This window comes from Citrus clementina, unplaced genomic scaffold (genome assembly GCF_000493195.1).
Source record: "Citrus clementina cultivar Clemenules unplaced genomic scaffold, Citrus_clementina_v1.0 scaffold_5, whole genome shotgun sequence".
NCBI classification, from domain to species: domain Eukaryota; kingdom Viridiplantae; phylum Streptophyta; class Magnoliopsida; order Sapindales; family Rutaceae; genus Citrus; species Citrus x clementina.
Window position 1 is genome coordinate 7,137,514 of NW_006262201.1, and position 23,821 is coordinate 7,161,334.

At 30.6% G+C, this 23,821-nt stretch overlaps 1 protein-coding gene and 1 long non-coding RNA gene across 2 annotated transcripts; both read left to right on the forward strand.

The window, feature by feature from the left end:
• Positions 1-309: 309 nt before the first annotated feature.
• LOC112098433 lies at positions 310-828 on the forward strand. Its single transcript, XR_002905541.1, has 2 exons — positions 310-400; positions 495-828. It is a non-coding gene; the product is annotated as an uncharacterized LOC112098433 (long non-coding RNA).
• An 18,762-nt stretch (positions 829-19,590) lies between these two features.
• Positions 19,591-21,372, forward strand: LOC18041383 (caffeic acid 3-O-methyltransferase). Its single transcript, XM_006431709.2, has 4 exons — positions 19,591-20,141; positions 20,275-20,585; positions 20,883-20,947; positions 21,044-21,372. The coding sequence occupies exons 1-4, from the start codon at positions 19,753-19,755 to the stop codon at positions 21,338-21,340; spliced, it is 1,062 nt and encodes a 353-aa protein (XP_006431772.1). The 5' UTR covers positions 19,591-19,752; the 3' UTR covers positions 21,341-21,372.
• Positions 21,373-23,821: the final 2,449 nt, after the last annotated feature.

Sequence of the window (23,821 nt, forward strand, 5' to 3'; positions counted from 1 at the left end):
GAATGTTTTTTAAAAATGAAATTGGGAATTAGAAAATTTCATTTCCAAGACTATCTTTCATTGGCTATGTCCAAGACGAAACAGATTAAAAGCAACTTTTGTAATTTACAAAAGTACTGTAGCAATGAGATGCGAAAGAAAAGACTGCACGTGATAATTGCGGTTAGTGTTCCCCTGTTATCAATTATTGCCACCGGATGGGACCCACGTAATTCGTCTAATTGAACTGTACCCGGTTATTCGTAATCCACACCGGGCATACTTGAATCATCTGTATATATTACATTAAATTGTCAAGCCGGAAGCAAGAACTCGAAAAAGCAACTTAACTACTCTCGAACTTTGATTCCCGTAAGCAGAGATCTTTGTGATTTGAAGAACATGGAAACTACCTGCGCAGGTTTATAGGCCAACTTTATTTTAATATATATCGTTTATACTTCTTATTTTAGTATATGCAGATATAAATTAAATTTTTTATATGAAATTTTCAGGTAATAACTGGTCAGAGGGTTTTCTCATTCCAGCGGCCAGTATTGCTGATGATGATGTCATGAACGATAATCTTGATCTTCTTAATATCCCTCAATATGGAAGAAATCCCGACTACATGGGTTAAGTGCAGCACTGCTTTTTTTTTTTTCTGTTTTGTTTAATTAAATAAATGATAGGTATACTATTACCTATCAATCATGGCAATGTCTTAGTCTGGTTTAGTTCAACTTATAAGATTTCTTGAGATGTACAAGATATCTTTTTGAGCTAAGTATTTTCTTGAAAAAGGAAATAAATCAATAAAAGTTATTGTGTGTGTCAACATATTGGTTATATTAGTCTATACACGTCGGTTTTAATGACGATATCTCTTCCTAAATATTTTACTTTTTTTGAAACAAACTCAAAAATTTGTTGTATAAAAAACACTATTACTTTCAATCATATGATAGTTACATTTTAATCATTTATTCATAACGTCCTCCTGGTCCTCCATTGGGGATATTATAGTGTGTCATTCTGTAACCCAGAACTATCATTTCTTCCACCTCTACGATATCTTGTAATGTTACTTGCAGCTTCATAAGCCACAGAAACATCATCAATATCAACAAATTGTTTTCTTTTTTTTTTTTTAGGAAACTAATAAGAAAAATAAAAGCTGCATTATTCTATTTGTGATCAATAGAAGAATTCAAGTGACTGGAGAAAATTCAGATTGTTGAAAATGGGTTCTCAAACGAGATAAGCCTCAGGTAGTAGACCTCACCAACATCAGTACCAGACTCAATCCCCTTTTCCATTCATTTTTCAGTAAGAAATTAATTACTAATTAATATACAGTTAGTTTCTATACAGTTAATGGGAACGTGATTTATTCCCGAAGGCTCGCATCTTTTTTATTCATTATGTACAGTGCACTCACCTCCAATCTATGTATAGTCAGACATGCATATTTATTATATCAAATAAGTTATTGATGGAAATTTCACTTTCGAAATAGAGAATTATCCTTAATTAAATCTTAGTGGGCCTAAATTCGAGTAAGATTTAATGATGTATGATTCAAAATTATTGAAATCGGACATTTTAAACAAGAAAAAAATAAAAAATCTTGTTCTCTTTTTTAAATAATAATTTTCATTTTGATGGATTTTTAATATTAAATTGGACATTTGCTAAATTGGCTCAAATATAATAGATCTTAGACCTTGCTTTTAATGGATTTAATTAGGTTTTGGGCATTTAAATTATACAACTGGAGACAGAATTTATAAATAGATAAGATTCTAATGTGATTTTAAAATAAATTTGAACTTGAACTTGATGCATTTTATTAATCCAGAAAGGTAAATTTATAATTTCAACTTTTAAATAAGACATATCCTTTGGATTTTTTACATAAACTAAAGGTAATTGTACAATATTTACTTGACTAGTGGTATATATCCCAAATTTTTTATCCTAAGAAATGCCACATCATTTGGTTGATGAGGATAATATAATTAATTCACTTAGATATTATAAAAAATTATCAACCAATCAATGAATAACATGTCATTTTCATTGGGATGGAATTTGGAAAAAAAATTTAGGACGTCTATCATTACTTTAGTAAGAAAGCATATTAAGATGGACTAACATGTTTGGATGCCCCAGCCTAAGATGCAAGAGATCAATTTCTTTTGTTGTCTTGAAATCCCTACTATTTGACTCAACAACATTGGCAACATTTAACTCATTACTGCTAGAACAAAAAGATATCATAGACAAAGGATTGCTATTGCAATTTATTGACTCATACTCTAAAGATAGAGGTAACTCAACATCACATTCAATCTTGCGCTACTCATGCACAATAGCTCATATAGCCTATCTTTAGTCACTCCTTTCACTAGGATTTTCACTTGGCTAAAGCAAATAGATTTTTGAAGCACAACATCAATATCATTATCACGGAACAATTTTGAGACATTAATAAGGTTCTTAGTAACGCTAGGCACAGACAACGAGCTATTTAGTTTAATCTGTTTGTGCGGATCATAAGTGAGCAATATAGAGTATCCAATATGAGAAATCAAAAGCTTATCACCATTTCCAATACTAGCTCATCATTACCTTGATATTCTGAATTAAAGCTCATGCTTCCAATAGCACTGGTTACATGATTTGTAGCACCACTGTCAAGGTACCAAGCTCTACTATTCTCACCGTCAACTGCAACCACATATGCTCTTTTTGGATCTCTTCTTCTATTTGGCTGTGGAACTTATATGAACCCTATTAAGAACTAACATGACCCTAACCAATTTAGTCTCTAAGATTGAAAGCAATTTTTTTTTTTTTTAGAAGAGATTGAAACCAAATATAAAATTGAATGGAATCGCGATTTGATCTCAATGAAAGTACGAACCTTGGTATGTGATGACGCCACAATCAGCTATGGATGATCTGATTGATAAGTTAAGAGTTTGAACGCCACAGAAATCCGATAAGTTCAAAGGGTTAATTTAAGAACCAAAGAGAATTAGCTTTCTCACCAATTGCATCAAAATTTATGTCTTTCTTATTGGATACAAGTACATTAGATAGGGTTGGTTTATAAGAATTTTAAGAAATAAATCCTAAACCAAAATCAAATCAGAATCCTAATTTAAAGCAAATAAGGAAAGAAACTAAATCAAACCAGAATCCTTATTGGCTTAACTGCCTTGCATCAATTAAAAATGGAAACAAGGCAATTAAAAGAGAAATAATTGATTCGTTTTGCCACTTGCCTACTCAAGAAATGGGAAAGTATCCTAAAAGGAAAGTAGTATATTTTCCAAACGAGAAAGCATCTGATAAGGTAAATAATATATTTTCTAGCCATAATGTGCAAACCAACTTGCTGATTTCATAGAAATGATTATGTGAAAACTTAAAAAGCCTTAATCACGTATTTAGTGGTCTGAATATCATGTGCGATTTCTTCGACGGGCCTCCACGAATTTGATTGAGCTCAAGTTGCTTAAATCAACCCATTAAGCAATTTTTTGAATTTTTTTGCACGAGCTCTTATGATGGGTCCAACAGGAACTTGAATGGGATATGAATATACCTCATCCCATGTGCTTGTCATAGTTTTTTCCTCAATATCATATTTTTTCCTTCAAAGAAACAATTTTGCTTCATATGGAAAAGGAAATTTGTATGTAGCCTTACATTATTTATACATAAACTCATAATATTTGTGTAGTCCTTCATGAACATGTGAAATATACACTTATATAGTGAATCCTTCATGAACAAGATGTTAGTGAATAACATCATAATTTTGGAATAGTCCTTCAGGAACATATTTTGAAAGAAAATCTTCATTATGTATAGTGCGATCCTTAGAGATGCATTCTTAATTTTCTTTCATTATATATTATAATATTCATACTTCAGGATGAATATTTTGAATTTCAAGAATAGAAAATATATAATAGCAATTGAATATTATAATAAGAAAAATCAAACAATAACAAAATCAATCATTGGAACATTAAATAAATGTTGGAATCCAAATCTCATAAAATATATGTAATCATTAATAAAGGAAGTAAGGAACAACTTCATAGATCCATTATTCTTAAATTATAAAAATACATAAACAACATATGTATATGATTTTAGACAAATCAAGATAGTTTAATTCATAGCCTTGTGAGTAAGATCAAAGGAGGGATATTATCATATTACCTCTTAATGGCTAGAGACTCGTGTTGATAATGTGTTATATCATTTATCAATTGGGAGTGCAACAATATAGCAAGAGAAATAAAGAAGGCAAATAAGAGACACAATGTCTGGAGGGGAATTTTATTCAATCTCAAATATATACAAATAAGAAGCAAAGGCTTGCTTTTATAGTGATACAAGCATAAAGTAGTAAGTAATACCTCATAATTATAAGAGATGACAATCCTCAGATTAGGGAGATAATGAGAGTTATAAAAGATGGAAAGTTACTTGTGAGGAGATCGAAGGTTGCTTTGATGAACATCCACATATATTATAATAATTTCATAACATACATTTACTTTTAATTTATTTTTAAGGTTAATTGGTTAATAAGCTTTTTGTGTAGTAGATTAATTAATGTGCCCAAGAATATTGTTGGATGCTATTATTTTAAAAGCAAAGCAAAATAAGGCATAAGTGTCACATGTTCAATAGCAGGGATGTTTTGAGGAATTTCTTAAAATAAAAAGACTAAGTAGATCTTTAGCCGAAAATATAGAGATTAAGCAAGCATTCATCCTATAGAAAAGCAAAGTAAACTAATGTAACCATAATTGAATATAAAGTTAACTCTTCTATGGAATTATAGAGAACAAAAGAAGGAAAAATATTATTCAAATTCAAGATAAGAAGGTAGTTTATTAACTGTCTAAAGTTCAAAATTTTATTAATTTCAGACCTTTTTTAAAATTTGCTTATTTGTTTTTTGTAACTTATGTTTGATTTTTAGATATTTACATCTGAATAGAAAAAGTAAGATTTTTTTACTTTATCTAAATGGAAAAATGTCTGAATGATTAGTAAATATTATATTCCATAAATATCTCTATAAAATAACTTATTTCCTAATCTATAAAATAGAATCCCCTTTTTTTATTTTGATTTACAAGGACGTAAATGTCAAAGAACTAAGTTTAAGATGTTTTCTATTATAAAAACAAATAAGATGCCACTTACATTCAGATATTAAAAAATGAAAAACAAACATGTGATTCAAATTTTCGTATTCAGACCCATTCAAACTTGAAAAAAATTTAGACACATTCAAATTTCAGACAAAAAAGACAAATACTACTTAAATTGTTTTCGCTTTGCAACTGCCCACTGCTACACCAAATAAAAAAAGATTTTCAATTTGGAATTATGTTATCCAACGTATGAAGACAATTCTTCCTTTAAACGAATCTTTATGATTGTTTTCAGAACGAATATTGCTCTAAATTAAAATATTTTAGAACAAAAAATAGCTGATTGCCAAATGTACAATAGGTACAATTTTCTTTTTTCAGCTCTCTTTTGGAAGAGAACTATGGCGTCCTTTATAATTATTATTTCTTGAAAGAATACAAACTTAAATTACTGGCTTTTTATTTGTAAAATCATATAAAATAGACTCTTTTAAGGAAAATATCTCATACCGGAGATAATAATTACTGGACTAAGAATATAAACTTAAAACAGCACTACTATCAAACTATCTTTAAAAGAGTTCCTTGATCAAAAGAATTTATTTATCATTTTTCGCAGTTTAAAAAAATATAAAAAAAATTACATAGAAATAATTTGAAGATTTCCTGAATAAGCATCAAATAAATGCTAATTTATTGCATGATACTTAGAAGAAACCATAAATAAAAATTAAGGATTTACAATTTTAAAGAGAAGCTAGGAGTTTAAATTTTCTTGCCATCTTGAGGGAGAATAATAAGACCAAAATAATATTGATGAAACAAAATAATCAGTCAAACATTTGATTGTCTTTATCTTAATCAGTGATTAAGAAAAATTGGTTGTTAATTAACATAAAAATTGATTGACTCAATATTTATGAATAGATCATTATTTCTAAATTATGTTAATTATATATATTTCAAATACTTATAAGAATTGAGTTTGCTTACGGTTTATTAAATATAGTCTCTTAAAAGTTTTCATGTGGCCCATACAAAGCTAACATTACTCTGTTATAGCATTTCGGGCATCCAACAAGATCCTCTTCTTCACTTATTGTTAGAACTAGAGCTAACAAATTAATTACTTAATCACGGCTAAGTTTGGAATTAAAAATCAAACTAAATTATCTAATTGGTTGAGTTCGGTTTCCGTTTGTATGGGCCACATGAAATTTTCTCTCTCATCTTCTCTCGTCTGCTAATCGCATCTTTCTCTCTTTCGACTCTCTAATTTCTCTCTTGGATTTGGTTACCAAGCACAACAACAACAACAACAACAACAACAACAATAATAATAATAATTATAATAATAATAATAATAATAATTATTATTATTATTATTATTATTATTATTATTATTTTCCCTATATTAAACAAGTAGGCATTTATGAATTTTGAGTGAAAAATTCACTCGGCTGTGGCAGATTTTGTGCCTTACAAGTAGTCGATTTCACGCATTCATCATCACCATTACTATGTTCATTATTATTTGCTATTGTTTTTTACTTTTTCTGCTGTTATTGATTAAATTGACATTAAATTTATGTCTTGTCCATTACAAGACTTAATAATATAATCCAGTTGTAACATGGACACTACAGATGATACAAGTGCGCAAGACCTAGTCAGAGAGCGTAGTACACTTTTTGTAAGTATAAATTAATTGATATCTTTCGAGTTGTTATGTTAGCAACCATTTTAACTTAAGGCTGTAGGGGCTACAAATCTTCATTCTAGATCTGTAACATATGACTATGAATTATATATAAATGAGCTATTTTTCTTTATCTTTGGATATATTATATACTCTATTGTTTTCTCCGAAACTCTACGCTAAACAATTAATACTTTTCTTTGCAACTTCGACATTCAAAGACTTGGTTTATTCTGCAGGTAAATCGTGCTTAGGAAGAAGAGCGGCATGAAGATATTTGGGTTGTATTTTGGAGCTGCGAAATACCGACAATATCCGCCCGTGGGTAGGGCTCTTTGACATTTGGGTTGTATTTTGGACATTTGTGATTCTCCATAGTACTGGCCGGATTCTTCAACAATATCCTAATACTTCTAAAGTCAAAGACATGCTTCTCTTTCGTTGTATATATTTGCATCTCTAGGTGAAATTTGTAATTGGCTGAGGACATTTTTATTTTTATAGAATGGAAGAACAGGGACTTTACGTGGAGAAAAAATTAATTGTAGTGGGTATTTTCCATAGATATAGCTATACATGTAGCATGGCGAGCTGATGACGGGAGTTCATTTGACGGAATTAGCCCTTCAATGGGTTGTCGTTATAAACCAGTTGGCCAATATAATCATGCAGCCTATTTCAGCAATCTTGTTTATTATGATATTAATTTTGTGACTCGAGAAGCTGCAAGTAACAATAATACGTACATATGCAAGTAATTGTTTTGGTTGCAAAATGCAACACTCTCTGGACCATCTTCTGGTTATAATTTTGTTTTTAGAGGACCTGAAAGAAATTGTAGGTGAATTAGTAAATTTTTTTTTATTATAGATATTGTATAATTGTTTTAAAATTTGGTGTTGCAATAAATATGATCTATGTTTTGGACTGGTAGGTGGTTTCTTAAAATTCTATCCCAAAATTTTATCTTAAATTATGTGGTCTTCATTAACTGATTGGTGTAATTAATTTACTAATAAAAAAGAATTCAAATTCTCTCCTAGGCATTTTTCTTTCCTAATCCTCCTAAGCTTTTAATGATCCATTGACATGTGTCATTTATACATGATTAAGACAAATCATTCAATGAATTTACTATAGTCTAAACATAAATAAAGCGTCAAACTCTATTTATTAACAACGAATTTAATTTATTTAATCATAAGATAACTTGTATTTATGTCTTATGTGAATCTATATAATGATCGTATAAAATACATATAATATGATTAAACGAACTTTATTCAAAATTTTTTTCGCAAATTAAAGATATCTTAAAATGTCTCAAGTATCATATTAATTAGAAAATAAATAAATCAATATGATTTAAAGGGCACACAATCCCAAGAATATATGCATCAAAGTAAGAAACATATTAACTAAGGAGTGATAATGCATTTATTAATATTCAATTTCCTATTTAACAACTAAGATTCTTTTATTTTTTTATTCTATCAATTTATTATTGCATAAAAAATTACGGGTGAGTATATTTGAACTCATTAAATCAGTCTTTATACCCTAAATCAATAAATAATTTTATTACAAAATTACTTAAAACCCCTTTTAATTTCTTGGATACCCAAAAAGTAAAATTACCATTCTAGATGGAGGATAAATATTCAAAACAGCCTTAACGCATCTTATTTGTTCATACAAACATAAGTTATTAAACAACCATGGATGCTAAACCAGAGTGTCAAACTTAGTTTCTAATTGTCAAATTCTTCCCATTAGACCTCTAGACCGTTTTACAGTCAGTGACGTAGACAGAAAATGAAATTAGTGGGGGTAAAATGACCGGCATAAAATATAAAGAAAGAAAAAATTTACCGTCTTATTTATCTATTTTTCTAATTTTTTTAGTATTTCTCCTTACATATATCTTAATAACATATTTAGTATGATGAAATAAAACAAGAGGATATGAGAGATAAGGAGAATGGGGGAAATAAATAAGGGAAAAATAGATGAATTCTCTATTAAACTAAATAATGAAATTGAGAATGACTCTATTTTGCTCTCATTTTATAATCTCCTGCTCTAGGAACCAGAACTTTAAGAGAAGGCAGTTAAATTGTAAAGATTGACAAGCAGAAATTTTTGTTCTCTTTTTTAAATAAAAATTTTCATTTTGATGGATTTTTAATATTAAATTAAACATTTGCTAAATCGGAACAAATATATTAGATCTTAAATCTTGTTTTTAATGGATTTAATTAGGTTTTGGGCTTTCAAATTATGAAACTGGACAAGATTTGTGTGTGATTTTAAAATAAAGTTGAACTTGAATTTGATGCATTTAATTAATCAAAAGAAGCAAATTTATAATTTCAACTTCTAAGTAAAACATACCTTTTGAATTTTAGCAGTGGCTACTACGGTAGAGTAGTTGCATCTAGGGTACTAATGATGACCAACAAAATATAACAATAATTACAAATTTAATATTTATTTTTATAATTATACGATTGCCGTCGATGCTCTGCCATGGAGCACAACCAACATAGCCGGACCGTTGGATTTTTCCGATAGGCCAAAGGCAACTGCTCCCACTGTTCTCTTAGCGGCTCTGCCACAAGTCGCATTCTGCCATTACGCACCATATTTATATATTTGCAATCTACCAGACTCCGCTTTAACCCTACCTAATTTGCGGACCCATTTTATCTTCCACGTGATTGGTATTATTACTCTGTTTGTCTTTTTATGTGCTATTATTTATTCCGTGGACCCATTCATGCACCCACGTTTCGGACATGCAATTTAACTGTAGCCGTTAATCTTACCTAATCGTATGTGCGATGAAAATCTGCCGTCGATCCGTTATATGTAAGTACCAACCGTGAATTATTATTTGATTTGCTACGTTACAAAATCTTATTGATTACGAAACACAAAACACCTGGGCCTAGGCAATATAGTATTTCTTTTTGGTGGCCCAGCGGGAAATTGTCATTCAATAATAGTTAAACAAGAACTTGCAAAAGCAACTTAATTACAAATAATCTTTCCTCTATTCTTAATCTCCGTTTAATTTTGGTCCCCAGAATGATGATGATAATTGATCTTGCAGATCAATCATTAAAGTGGATGAAACTACGGTGCAACGGTTGCACGGTGCAACTTGCACCATACCGTTTTGTCTTTTTCAATTAATTACATCCCAATACCTATATTTTATAAAAATATTGAATGAACACTAAATGTTACAAAATGTCATGTATTATTATTATTATTTTATAAAATAAAAATATTTTATTTTTATTATTATTAAAATTTATTATTTTAATTATTGTCATGTATTATTATTACTACCATAAATGTCATCATTATTAATATTATTATTATCATTAAAATTTATTATTTTATTATTTTATTGTTACAATTACTTTAATTAAGTCATTATTATTATTTATTAATTTTACTATTTTTATTACTATTATTAAAATATATTAACTTTATTATTTTAATTATTTTAATCATTATTAATTATTGTTATTATTATTATTATTTTATTAATAGTAATATTATTAAAATTATTAAATTTAATATTTTAATTATTGTCATGTATTATTATTACTACCATAAATGTCATCATTAATAATAATAATAATAATAATATTATTATTATTATTATTATTATTATCATTAAAATTTATTATTTTAATTATTATGTATTATTATTACTGGGTCCCTCTATGATACCGTAATTTTTTTACAGCATCAATAGTGTAAGAAATATATGCCATTAGATCTAATTAACGGTACACATTATTTTTATTAATGAAAAATTTAATCATTTAAAAAATGCTATAATCAGTTAACAAACCGGTTGAAAAGGTTGTTTTAGATTAAAAAAAAGAGATAAAAAGTTGATAAAATACAATCTCTTTATTTATCTCATAAAATTTAACCATCGGTTTTTTCTCTCATGTTCTTGAAGGAAATTGGATTCTTGAAGTGTGTCTCAAGTTCCTGAATGATTAACCATTGACATGTTCAAGAATTTTACCTCTAAGAAACTCGTGATTCATCTTCTTCATCGCGCTTTCTCTTTCGACTCAAATTCATCCCCTCAACAAAGGACGATCTGCAATTGAGTTTGCATTGTCATCTGAGTCATCTCAGCCTCTGATTCCGTTCTCCTTCTCTCCGCCTCGCCCTTCAATGCCTTCCTTGATTTGATCATCTCCAGCTCGACGAGTTCCTTCTCATACGATCTTGCGCACTTATTAATGTAGTTTTTTTCATACCATTTATAAATCTACTGGCAGTGGCAATACCTCCTGCTCCTGTCATAATCTGAGCAAGCCAATTTAGCTTTGCCTCTACGTTCTAAGATATAATCACCACAGCAGGCAATGAATCGAGCTGCACTACAGAGTTCACGGAGCACAAGAGAATTTTCCCGTTCTCCAGCAGAGAATGCCACCGCCAAATTCGACTGCCAACGCAGCCAGACCCTGGTGGGCGGCGACCTGGAGAAATGTACCGGCCGGGCCAGAGAGATTGGATTATGTTTCTTCATGTACAACTTCAGCAGCTCCTCCACAAAATGAATTTTCATGTGGTACTGTCGAAAAGATCTCAATTGACCAAGTAGCAGGGTCATGATCATGAACTCGATGATCAACTTGGATTACATGCATCTCGTTCTGATAACTTATATTAAATGCTATAAATTTAATATTAATTTAAAATTAAAAAACTAATATTTACCTACAACTTACAAGTTACTAGCTTTTATTTAATTATTTATTTATTTATTATATTAAATGAATGACTAAGATTAAATAACTCAAATCTAAGGGTCTATAATAACTGCACTATTAATGCTGTAAAAGCACATACAACATTATAGAAAAATCCTTATTACTGTCATTAATTATTATTATGAAATTAATTAATTTTATTATTTTAATTGTTACAATTAATTTAATTAAGTCATTATTATTTTTTTATTAATAATTAAGTCATTATTATTTTTTATTAAAATATATTAACTTTATTATTTCAATTATTATTAATTATTGTTATTATTATTTTATTAATAGTAATATTCTTAAAATTTTTAATTTTAATATTTTAATTATTGTCATGTATAATTATTACTACCATAAATGTCATCACTATTAATATTATTATTATCATTAAAATTTATTAATTTATTATTTTAATTATTATGTATTATTATTGCTGTCATTAATTATTATTATTATTATGAAATTAATTAATTTTATTATTTTAATGGTTACAATTACTTTAATTAAGTTATTATTATTATTTATTATTTTTATTACTATTATTAAAATATATTAACTTTATTATTTTAATTATTATTATTATTATTTTATTAATAGTAATATTATTAAAAATTATTAAAGTTATTATTTTAATTATTATATTATTATTAATGTTGTCAGCATCATCATCATCAGCATTATTAAACTTTATAGATTTTTTTTATTTAAAGTAATACTATTGTCATTATTATTATTTTGCCTTAAGTAAATATTTAAAAACGTTTAATTTTTATGATTTTATAATAAATAGTAGAAACTTAAGTGTTAATAACCAATTGAACACATTTAAGCCGTTGAACACTTTAGCCATTAAATTTATTGGCTAAACTAGAAAAGGACAAAGTTTATCTACCGTGCAACTGTTGCACAGTAGACGGACCCTATTAAAGTTTGTTTGTTTGACTCTTAAAGTTTGCCTTATTAAACAACACAGTAGGCAGACCCTATTAAAGTTGAAATGCCGTTTCTAATTCTTATTCTTATAAAATGTGTATTTACCAATAAAGTCTCTTATATTAAATTTTCAACTAAGAATGAATCTTCCTCATTCAAGATGCAAATACAGCCAGCCGTTGGATTATGGAGCTTTCAAATTAAAGTTTTCATATTCCTTTGACAACTAATTGGAAATAAAAAATGAATAATAAACTATTTAACTTCATCCATTTATAATCTAAAGGATATTCATTGGGCACCCATAAGGTCAACAGCCTTATAATATAATTTAAATTTAAATATTTTTTATTGACAAAAATTAGCATATTATCATTATGAAATGCCCATTTCACCGAACTATCTTTGATTATAAATTTTTTTTAGCAATTCCGAGTGAAATGATATTTTGAATGAAGAAAAGACTCAATTAGACATTTTGACCGGGCTGCGGTTCTGGCCTCATTTTGTCTTGCTGTTATCCATCCTGAAGCTCAGCCATGATCCTGCCAAAATTTTGGAGCCATTCTAGCCACATTTGATCTTGCTATTATGTAGAGCTGGTAAAATTTGACACGATCCGATTATCCGACACGAACACGACACTAATAAATGGGTATGGGTCGTCGAATTTAACACGATTATTAAATGGGTTGGGTCCGGGTCAACACAATTTTTTTCCGTGTCGGGTTAGGGTTAAAATTCTTGACCTATTTACCCGATCAATGACCCGATTATATTTTCTATTTTAAAATAATTTACAGATTCTTGTCATCAAACTCAAATATTAGAGATGATTTTTTTTTCTTTAAAAGAATGAATATAGACACAATATTTTATTTATAAAATTTTAAATACATTTAGAACTTTAATTGTGTAAATGTATAAAATATTGATAAACATGTATATTTTATAATATTGATATATAATATTATTTACATATATATAATTAAAACCTCAATAGTGTGTGTAATATTTTAGTAGATATGTATATTTTATAATATTGATAAATTATATATGTATGTATGGATGTATGTATGTTACATATGTATGATAAAGTGTAAATATTTGATGTAATTTTTGTTTAATATATAGATATTAAGCGGGTTATTGGGTAACTCGATTATTTTTTCGTGTTGGGTTTGGGTTTCAATATTTTGACACGATTATTAAATGGGTCAAATTTAGGTCGACCTAAATTTAACACGATACAAAACTGACACGATACGAACACGATCCGATGACTCATTTTGCCAGCTCTACTTATGCACCACATTTACTTTTGCGATCTTCGAGACTGCGACTGGGCCATACTACTTTGTTTGTCTTCTTATGTGCAATTATTTTCTCTGCGGACCCATTCATGCACCCACGTTTCGAATATGCAATTTAACCGTAGCCGTTAATCATACGTAACTGTATGTACGATAAAAATTCCGCCGTCGATCCGTTGTATGCAAGCACCAACCAGGCATTAGTTTTCTAATAAGACGTTAGTGACTTTATTTCTTTGGAGCTGGCTAAGTTACGGATTCTGTAACTTACAGATCCAGCTTTAGCCAACTCCAACATACACCCATTTGCTGGCTTTTCTCTCCCCTCAAGACATGTGTGCTCCTCTCATTGGGGGTGTATGTTACAGATTCTGCAACGTAGCAACCTCCTATTTCTTTCATGAGTACTGATATTTGTCTCGGGTCAAATCCCGAAATTAAACAAAACGGCATCGTTTTGTATTGTTTTTTTTTTTTTTACTTCTTCAAAACGTTGCCGTTTCATTTACCATTTCCAAGTGACTCCATTCATTCTTAGACTTAGTTGAAATAGAGTTGCACCGTAAATCTCTTCCTCTTCGTTTCTCCGTGGCTTTCTTCGTGGCAGATATTTTTGGTGGCTCTCTCTCTCTCTCTCTCTCTCTCTCTCTCTAGCTGTCTCTAGTAACAATTTCATTGTCTCCTTTGAATAAGCAGATCCATTGTCATCTAATTTCACGTTTCATTTATTTTTTCAGCTCCCTTTCTTCGTAAATTTTGATCTTGGCGTTCATCATAGATTTGCATTTTTGTGAATTTACGTTTGTGTTTCGGAATCTTTGAGCTCACTTCTTGCTTAGTGCCGATTCCTTTGATCTAATTTGTTGCTCGAATTGCGAGCCTTCATTTTGAGGTAATTATCTTTCAACTTCAAGTATGTCCTTCTCTCCTTGTAACGATTACTGGCGAAACCTGAGGAAGATTACGGTATTCGAGCTCTCAAGTAGAAATCGCGCGCAATCATTCAGATTAATAAGAGTAGAAGAGGCATTAAATCTTGTTGAATTCATTTCTTCCTCTGAGGGATGTGACTAGTGCTATTATTTCTAGGGCAGCATTTGGTAACAAGTGCAAAGATCAAGATGATTTTAGTTCCACTTGTTGAGGAAATATTGCCGCTTGCTGCAGGATTTGTCATTACTGATTTGTACCCTTCTCTTAAATTTCTTCGTTCTGTAACTGGGGTGAAGTCTAAAGTGCAGAAAATTCATAAGAAGATGGACAAGATTCTTGAATATATTATTGCTGAACATAAGATGAAAGATAAATTTCTATTAATTACAAAAATGTTGAGACTGGCGACAAAGATTTGTTTCAGATTTAAAATATTTCCGTACATTTTTCATTGGAACAAAATGTGCTTCTTCTGCAATTTGCTTTGCATTTGTTTGGCTGCTGAGAAACCTTCAAGGAAAATGTAGGCGCAAAGAAATCTGATAAATGGGTGCGTTCTTTGTAATAGAAAGCTAACAGCTTAAGACGAAGAGGATGAAGAGAAAAGCAGCTGTTAAGTCAAATGAAGAGGAAGAGAGACGCAGATATTGTATCTTCATTTGGCAAATGATAAGTGAAACGGCAACATTTTGGAGAAGCAAAAAAGAAAAGAAAAAAAAACAAAACAAAACGACGCCGTTTGTTTAGTTTTGGGGTTTGACCCAGGATTTGACGCGGGGCATACATCATTTTCCTTCTTTCATTAGCTCATATTGATCCATGTGTTTATCATTCCTAGCTAATTCGATTATTGAAAATAACAATGATCCATCAATGATTTTATTGTACAAATTCTTCGACCGGCTAAGATAGGTTTTTTTTTTAATTATTTTAACGAGGAGGTCTCAATAAAGTTGAAATAAATAATTTTTCTTCGTTGTCTTACACTTACATAAACAAAGGAAAAAAATTATAAAATTATAAAAAAATTAAGAACCATTGTCAATCATGTAAATTCAAACATTTAAACAATCAAAATTTAATCACCTTGAGTTGAAGATTTCTTTTTCTTTTATGTGTTAGAAAATAAACTTTTGATGGAATAGTTTTTTTTTAAAATGACATTGGGAGTTAGAAATTTTCATTTCCAAGACTATCTTTCATTGGCTATGTCCAAGACGAAAAAGACTAAAAGGAACTTTTGTAATTTACAAAATTATTGTAGCAATGAGATGCGAAAGAAAAGACTGCACTTGATAATTGCGGTTAGTTTTCCCCTGTAATCAATTATTGGCATCGGATGGGAACCACGTAATTCGTGTAATTGATATAAAGCAATCTTTGATGAATCTTGACCCACTTAACAAGGATCAATACATTCAGAAATGAATTCCACTCACCAATTGAGATACTAGTATTAATATTATAGGGATTTATACTGCTCTAAAGACAATGTTACAGAGAAGCTGCTATAACTCTCGTGACTCTGAATCTAAGTGTTCAATACGAGTCTAAAGACCTAATTGCTCTGATTCAAGAAATCAGTCCAGTCCTGTATTACTAAACTTATTAGCACATGGGTGGCACCTGTAATGCTGCATCAATTAATGAAATTGATTTACCATAATTTCCAGCCCCTAGACTTTGCATCAATAATTCACAGGTTGCAAATTATTCAATTTGCAGCTCACAAGCATGTTTAGAAAAATTAAACCTACACAATAGCATATAAAGTGTCTGATTGCAACTTGTTGTGCATATGCAAAAATAAGCTGCATCATGTTGTGCAAATGCAAATAAAAATAAGTTACAAGATAATGAACATTAACAATCTTGCTCAAAGTCAAAATGAGATTATTTCAATTTCTTTTGAAGATATTGGATTATGTAAATAATCAGTTAATTAAAAGATCGTTATTAGTTTCTCAACGGATCACAAAGATTGGCTTCTTAATTTTATTTGCACATATTAAAGGGCTCATCTTTATGTAAGTACTGGTAGCCTATCTCCCAAAGATTCCTGAAATCGTTATGCATGAAAGACATTTATGGATCAAAGTAAGATACAAATGAGCTAAGGAGTGTTAATGCTTTCATTACTCATTCAATTTCTTATCTAAAGACTAAGATTTTTTTTTTATTTATTCTATCAATTTATTATCGCGTAAAACTGTTGCGGGTGAGTATATTTGAACTCATTAAATCACTCATTATATCCTAAATCAATAAATAATTTTATTACAAAATTAATGAAAAACCCTTTTAATTTCTTGAATAATGGAAAAGAAAAATTACCATTTTAGATGGAGGATAAATATTTAAAACTGCCTGAACGCATCTCATTTGTTCATACACACACAAGTTATTAAACAACCATGGATGTTGAACCAGAGTGTCAAACTTAGTTTCTGATTGTCAAATTCTTCCTATTAGACATCTAAATCGTTTTGCAGTCAATAACATAGTCAGAAAATCAAATTAGTGGGGGTAGAATGACTGACATAAAATATAAAGAAAAAAAAATTATTGTGTTCTTTATCTATTTTTCTAATTTTTTTTAGCATTCCTCCTTACATATGTCTTAATAGCATGTTTAGTTTGAAGAAATAAAATAAGAGGAGATGAGAGATAAGGAGAATGGGGAAAATAAATAAGGAAAAAAGAGATGAATTATATATTAAACTAAACAATGAAATTGAGAATGATCCTATTTTTTCCCTTGTTTTCTTATCACCTATTCTAAGGAACTAGAACTTTAAGGGAAGGCAGCCAAATCGTAAAGATTGAAGAGCATGAATTTTTGTTCTCCTTTGTAAATAAAAAATTTCATTTCAATGGATTTTTATTATTAAATTAGTCTTTTGCTAAATAATATCAAATATAATAGATCTTAAATCTTGTTTTTAATGGAATTAATTAGGTTTTGGGCATTTAAATTATGAAATTGGACTAGATTTATGTGTGATTTTAAAATAAATATGAACTTGAATTTGATGCATTTAATTAATCCAAAGAGGCAAATTTATAATTTCAACTTCTAAATAAAACATATTCTTTGAATTTTGTCAGTGGTTTCTATTGTAGAACACTAATAATAACTGACATATCATTGTAGTAACTAGTAACTATAAATTTAATATTTATCCTATAATTATTTTATTATGATCAATGTTTCACCGTGGTGCCGTTCCAACATAGTCACGCCGTTGGATTTTTTAGACAGACCAGAGGCAACTGCTCCCACTATTCTATTAGCGGCTCTGCCACTAATCGCATTCTGGCCACATTTTATCTTGCTATTTTACATAAAGATGGCCAATGGGCCGGGCAGCACGTGGCACGGCACGTGTCCGTACGGCACGGCACGGCACGAGCACGTTTCGGTGAGGCACGAGGCACGGCACGTGGGCCGTGCCGGGCTTAGAATTTTAGGCACGCGGGCTTTAAAGCACGGCACGATAAGAGATGGGCCAAAGCACGGCACGCGAAAAAGCACGTAATAAGCACGGTTCATTAGTGGGCTAGCACGTGGGCCAAAATATATCTAAGTAAATTTTTTTAACAAAAAGTAAATATAAAATGTTATGAAATTAAAGTACAATATCTTGAAATTAAATGTTTTAATATATTTTTTAGCATAGACTTTTAAAAATTAATTTAAATCATTAAATCTTAGTTTAAATAAATATTCTAATCTTTTATGTTTATAATTTATTAAATGAATAAGTAAATATCATGATTTTAATAAATAAAATTATAAATATCATAATTTTATTTATGATATTTATTAAATGAATAATGTTATTTAATTTTATTTATGATATTTATTTAATTATTTATTTACGTTTATAATTTATTAAATGAATAAGTAAATAACTAAATATCATGATTTTAATAAATAAGATTATAAATATCATAAATTTATATATTATAAATAAAAAATAATTTTTTTACAAAATTAATAATAAAATATTTTTCATATTAATATTAAATCATAACTTAATTAATATTTAATAGAGATATGTTTCATTTGTGAATGAAATATTTTTCATTTTATACACAAGAAAAATGTTAATTGCTCTCTTAATAAAAATTAATATGATTATGATTTTGAATATTATTATTATTATTATTATTATTATTATGTTAGTGGACTTAAAAAAACACGTCAGGCACGTGGACTTGAATAAAGCACGTTAGACACGTGGGCTTTTTTAAGCACGCAAAAAAAAAAAAATTGGTGGGCTTTTTTTGGGCACAGCCCACGGCACGGCACGAGAGGGCTCGTGCCGTGGGCCGTGCCGGGCTCAATTAAAAAAAATATGGGCACGGCACAACACGACCCACGAGCCCTTGTGGGCCGACAATTGGTGCCGGCTCGGCCCATTGGCCATAGTATCCATATTTATTGTTGCAATCTGCGAGACTGCTACTAGGATATGCAATTGCTCAAGCTCGCTTTAATCTTACTTAATTTGTGGACCCATTCCACCTCACACGTGATTCGCATTACTACTTTGTTTGTCTTCTTATGAACTATTATTTATTCTGTGGACCCACTCGTGCACCCACGTTTCGAATACGCAATTTAACCGTAGCCGTTAATCTTACCTAATCATATGTACGATAAAAACTCCACCGTCGATCCGTTATACTTAAGTACCAACCATGCATTATTATTTGATTTGCTACTTAAGTACCACCCATATCCCGTGAATGTAGGATTGTGATTGGATACTGTAGAAAACACATGGTTGGCATGCTTCTCTTGTTAGCTTTGAATGAACAAGTCTTTATTTCAAACCCGCTGGCCAAATAAGAAACCCCTCAAAGCGTAGAAGAAATTCAAGAAACTTAAAATGGGTTCTATAGTTGATGGAGAAAGAGACCAAAGCTTTGCATATGCTAATCAATTGGCGATGGGTACAGTGCTACCCATGGCCATGCAAGCGGTGTATGAGCTAGGCATTTTCCAGATCATAGACAAAGCTGGTCCTGGTGCAAAGCTCTCTGCTTCAGATATTGCAGCCCAGTTGCCCACCAAGAACAAAGACGCACCCACGATGCTGGATCGGATTCTCAGGCTTCTGGCTAGCTACAGTGTTGTTGAGTGCTCACTTGATGGTTCTGGTGCCCGGAGACGATATAGTTTAAATTCTGTCTCCAAATACTATGTGCCTAACAAAGATGGCGTCTCACTAGGCCCCGCATTGCAAATGATTCAGGACAAGGTCTTTCTGGAGAGCTGGTAATTAATTAATTAATTAATTAAATTCTATTTCTCTCTTTTTCTCAGTAAATGATCAGCTAGACCATGCATACATGGTGGAGCTTATATGAATACGATGCATGATGATTTATTTTTTTGGGGATTTATATAGGTCCCATCTCAAAGATGCTATTCTTGAAGGAGGAATTCCATTTAATCGAGCCCATGGAATGCATGCATTTGAGTACGGACGAGTGGACCCTAGGTTCAATAAACATTTTAACACAGCAATGTATAACCATACCTCTCTGATTATGAGCAACATTCTTGAATCTTACAAGGGCTTCGCCAACATCAAGCAACTGGTCGATGTTGGTGGCAATCTCGGCGTTACTCTTCAAGCCATCACTTCCAAGTACCCCTATATTAAGGGCATCAATTTCGACCAGCCTCATGTTATTGAGCATGCCCCACTACATCCACGTATGATTATTAATCTCATATTATATATACAAGTGCTTATCGGGACATTACACTGTTATACCATATCCCGTAACAATTTTCTTGCACTTTAATAAAGTGCAGGAACTCTTATTATATATATAATGAGGGCATCATTTCTGTATTTAAAAAAAAAATGAGGGCATCGGTGTGTGTGCCTGTATACTAGGAACTTCCATAACATTGGCGTAATTAAGTTTGAGCAACAGACATCTTCTTTATGAACATAGAGTGGCATAATTCTAATTGTCCAATTTCTTATTTGTTTAATATTTACAGATATTGAGCATGTAGCGGGTGATATGTTTCAAAGTGTTCCAAAAGGTGACGCCATTTTTCTGAAGGTAAGTTTCTAATTTAATTGGCGGACATATTATGAGGAGTTCCTTAAATTAAATTTTTACAGACAATAATTTGGTTAACTTGAGAATTTTTTATAGTGGATACTGCACGATTGGGACGATGAACATTGCTTGAAGTTGTTGAAGAATTGCTACAAAAGCGTTCCAGAAGATGGAAAGGTAATCGTTGTGGAGTTAATGCTTCCAGAAGTTCCTAATACAAGCATTGAATCAAAATCAAATTCCCATATTGACGTGCTTATGATGACTCAAAATCCCGGTGGAAAGGAGAGAACAAAGCATGAATTCATGACCCTGGCTACTGGCGCTGGTTTTAGTGGGATCAGATTTGATCTTGTTACTGGTAATTTCTGGGTTATGGAGTTCTATAAGTAGAGTGCTTGCCCATGCATCCTAGAGACGAGCAACAAGCCATGCATTTAACAAGCTTCCAACGTACCATAGCCATGCTTGAGAAGAGGAGTCTACGACTTAGTAATAAGTTTCTTTGAAATAAATGGGTGCTTGAGACGTCGTCTATTAACTACCTGTGCTATATTGCCCATATTTCCTTTTATTTCTCGTATTTCATGTGTTATTTTCTAGAGTGTCTTTTTTTGTTCTTAATGTAGTTAATACTGTAGATCATATGTTTTCAATTGGCTCTTATAAAATGCCTAAAGCTGTTTGAATAAAGGATGCAGACAAATTATTTCCTAAAGCTATTCTCCTTTATAAATTTATTTTCTGTCCTCTGCTGCTGTAACTTCAAATCCTTATAAATTACACATCACATGCATTTTTATTTTCTAGAAATAAAAAAAAAATCTATTACGCTTGTTTTTATAGATTTGCCCAGGTTAATTGTGGTTAGAAAGTGTAGATTTTAAAGTCTAACACTAAGAGTATTACTACTATAATTTAGAAACTAAGTTAATTTTATTTATAAAAAAAAATTATAATAACTTTTAAAATTATTACATATTATCATATTTCATCATTTTTTTAATCGTAACACCTCAATACCAAATATAGTCATAATTTATATTCAATAATTGAATGTATTGACATATTTTTGGTCTTGGTCCTCTTGGATGATCCTATAATAATCTTACCATATTTCTACTACTCACTCTCAACAAATTCTTCTCACAGTTTAGCTTTTCCAGTTGGTGTATTGCTTGTCAATTAATTGCTTCTATCTGCATTTGATTATGTTAGAAATCTTAATATATAACTTTAACATTGATATAATATGATATGTTATTCCACATCAAATGTAAAGAAATCAATTAACAAGTAATTGTTGCGATAAAACTTGTCATAGATTCGTTGCGGTAGTTGTTGCCAAGCTCTCCTCGAGCCAATACTAGGGAATATAGGGATCCCCGGCAATTGCAAATTAAATGTTATTATTGACAAGACAAAAATATATTCGTAAATTAAATTATTAGTTCCAAAATAACTCACAAAAACTGCACCAAAAAAAAAAAAAAAAGCAAAGGATTTATGCAAGAGTAAGCTATTGGATCATAAACTTGATCCAAGATAAATAAATTTAAGCCCAATCATTGAAAGATTCCATGAGTAGGTATGGTGGGTGATATTTGAATTATTTATGTTAGGCATGGTAGGTGAAGTAGGTGAGTGGTAGGTTTTAATGAATGGTGAAGATTTGTGTAGTAGTTGAATAAATGAATGGTTGTGATTAGTTTGTTTCATGTATAAATACCCCCTCTCTCGTTTGGTTTAAGTATCAAGTAAAGTAACAAAATCTCTAAGTTGTAGAGAGTAAAAAATAAGAGTTGTAGTGGTGAGTAGTATTGTTGAAGAAATAAAATAGTGTGTTTTTGAGTGTTTAATTTGTTAATTCTCTAACAAAGTGGTATCAGAGCTAGTGTTCGATGCTATATATAGTCGTATAATATATCAAATCGAAATCTCAATGTGAGGAACGCGACGTTGTAAATATCAGCCTGATCAAAGACTGGACGCGCCCACACTCGCCATCGGAAATTTTCTATCGAGAAGCTGAGTCAACTCACCGAGTTGAACCAAGTTGAACCGAACCAAACCAAGTAGAATTGAGCCGACCCAATCCAAACCGAGCCACCCCGAGCCAAGTCAACTAAGCAGAAACGTTGACTGTTGACCTACGTTGACCATTGACCGAAAGTTGACTCGAGTCCCTCCCAAGGTTTTTCGACGTTCCGGATTCATCCGTGCATTCAAAATCCCCATATTCTCGCTTAGTTTGTGAATTATGAAAAATGGTGGCATGATGTCATTTCAAGTTCCACAATTAAAGGGAAGTAAGTTCGACAACTGGAGTATTAAAATGAAGTGATCGATTAGGTGCATATGACGTGTGGAATGTCGTGAAGAAATGCTTTATTGTGCCAGAAAATAAAGCCACTTTAACTACGACGCAAAAGGAGAATTTAAAAGACTTGAAGAAGAAAGAGAATAAAGCAAAATATTTTATCTTTCAATAATTAGATGAAAATGCTTTTAAAAAGATTGCTGGTGCAACCTTCTCAAAAGAAACATGAGAGAAACTAGAGACGTCTCCAAACATTATGAGGAGAATTTGATTCCTTATACATGAAGGCATTAGAGTCAATTTTTGACTACTTTACTTGGGTTGTGACCGTTTCCAATGAATTAAGAAGAAATGGCGAGGAGTTAAAAGAGATAAGGATCATTGAAAAGATACTTCGATCAGTAGACTCGAAGTTTGACCATATTGTTGTGACAATTGAGGAAACAAAAGATCTGAAAGATATGACGATCAAGCAACTTCAAGGAAGGTTGCAAGCCTATGAAGAAAAACTAAAAAAGAAACAAGCAATCGAAGAGCAACTTCTCAAGATGGAA

Excerpts from the sequence above, each read along its gene's own strand:
- LOC18041383 (XM_006431709.2), top strand. The coding sequence starts at position 19,753 with ATGGGTTCTATAGTTGATGGAGAAAGAGACCAAAGCTTTGCATATGCT. Across the intron at positions 20,586-20,882 it reads GCATGCCCCACTACATCCAC|ATATTGAGCATGTAGCGGGT; the intron begins GTATGATTATTA and ends TAATATTTACAG. Across the intron at positions 20,948-21,043 it reads GTGACGCCATTTTTCTGAAG|TGGATACTGCACGATTGGGA; the intron begins GTAAGTTTCTAA and ends AATTTTTTATAG.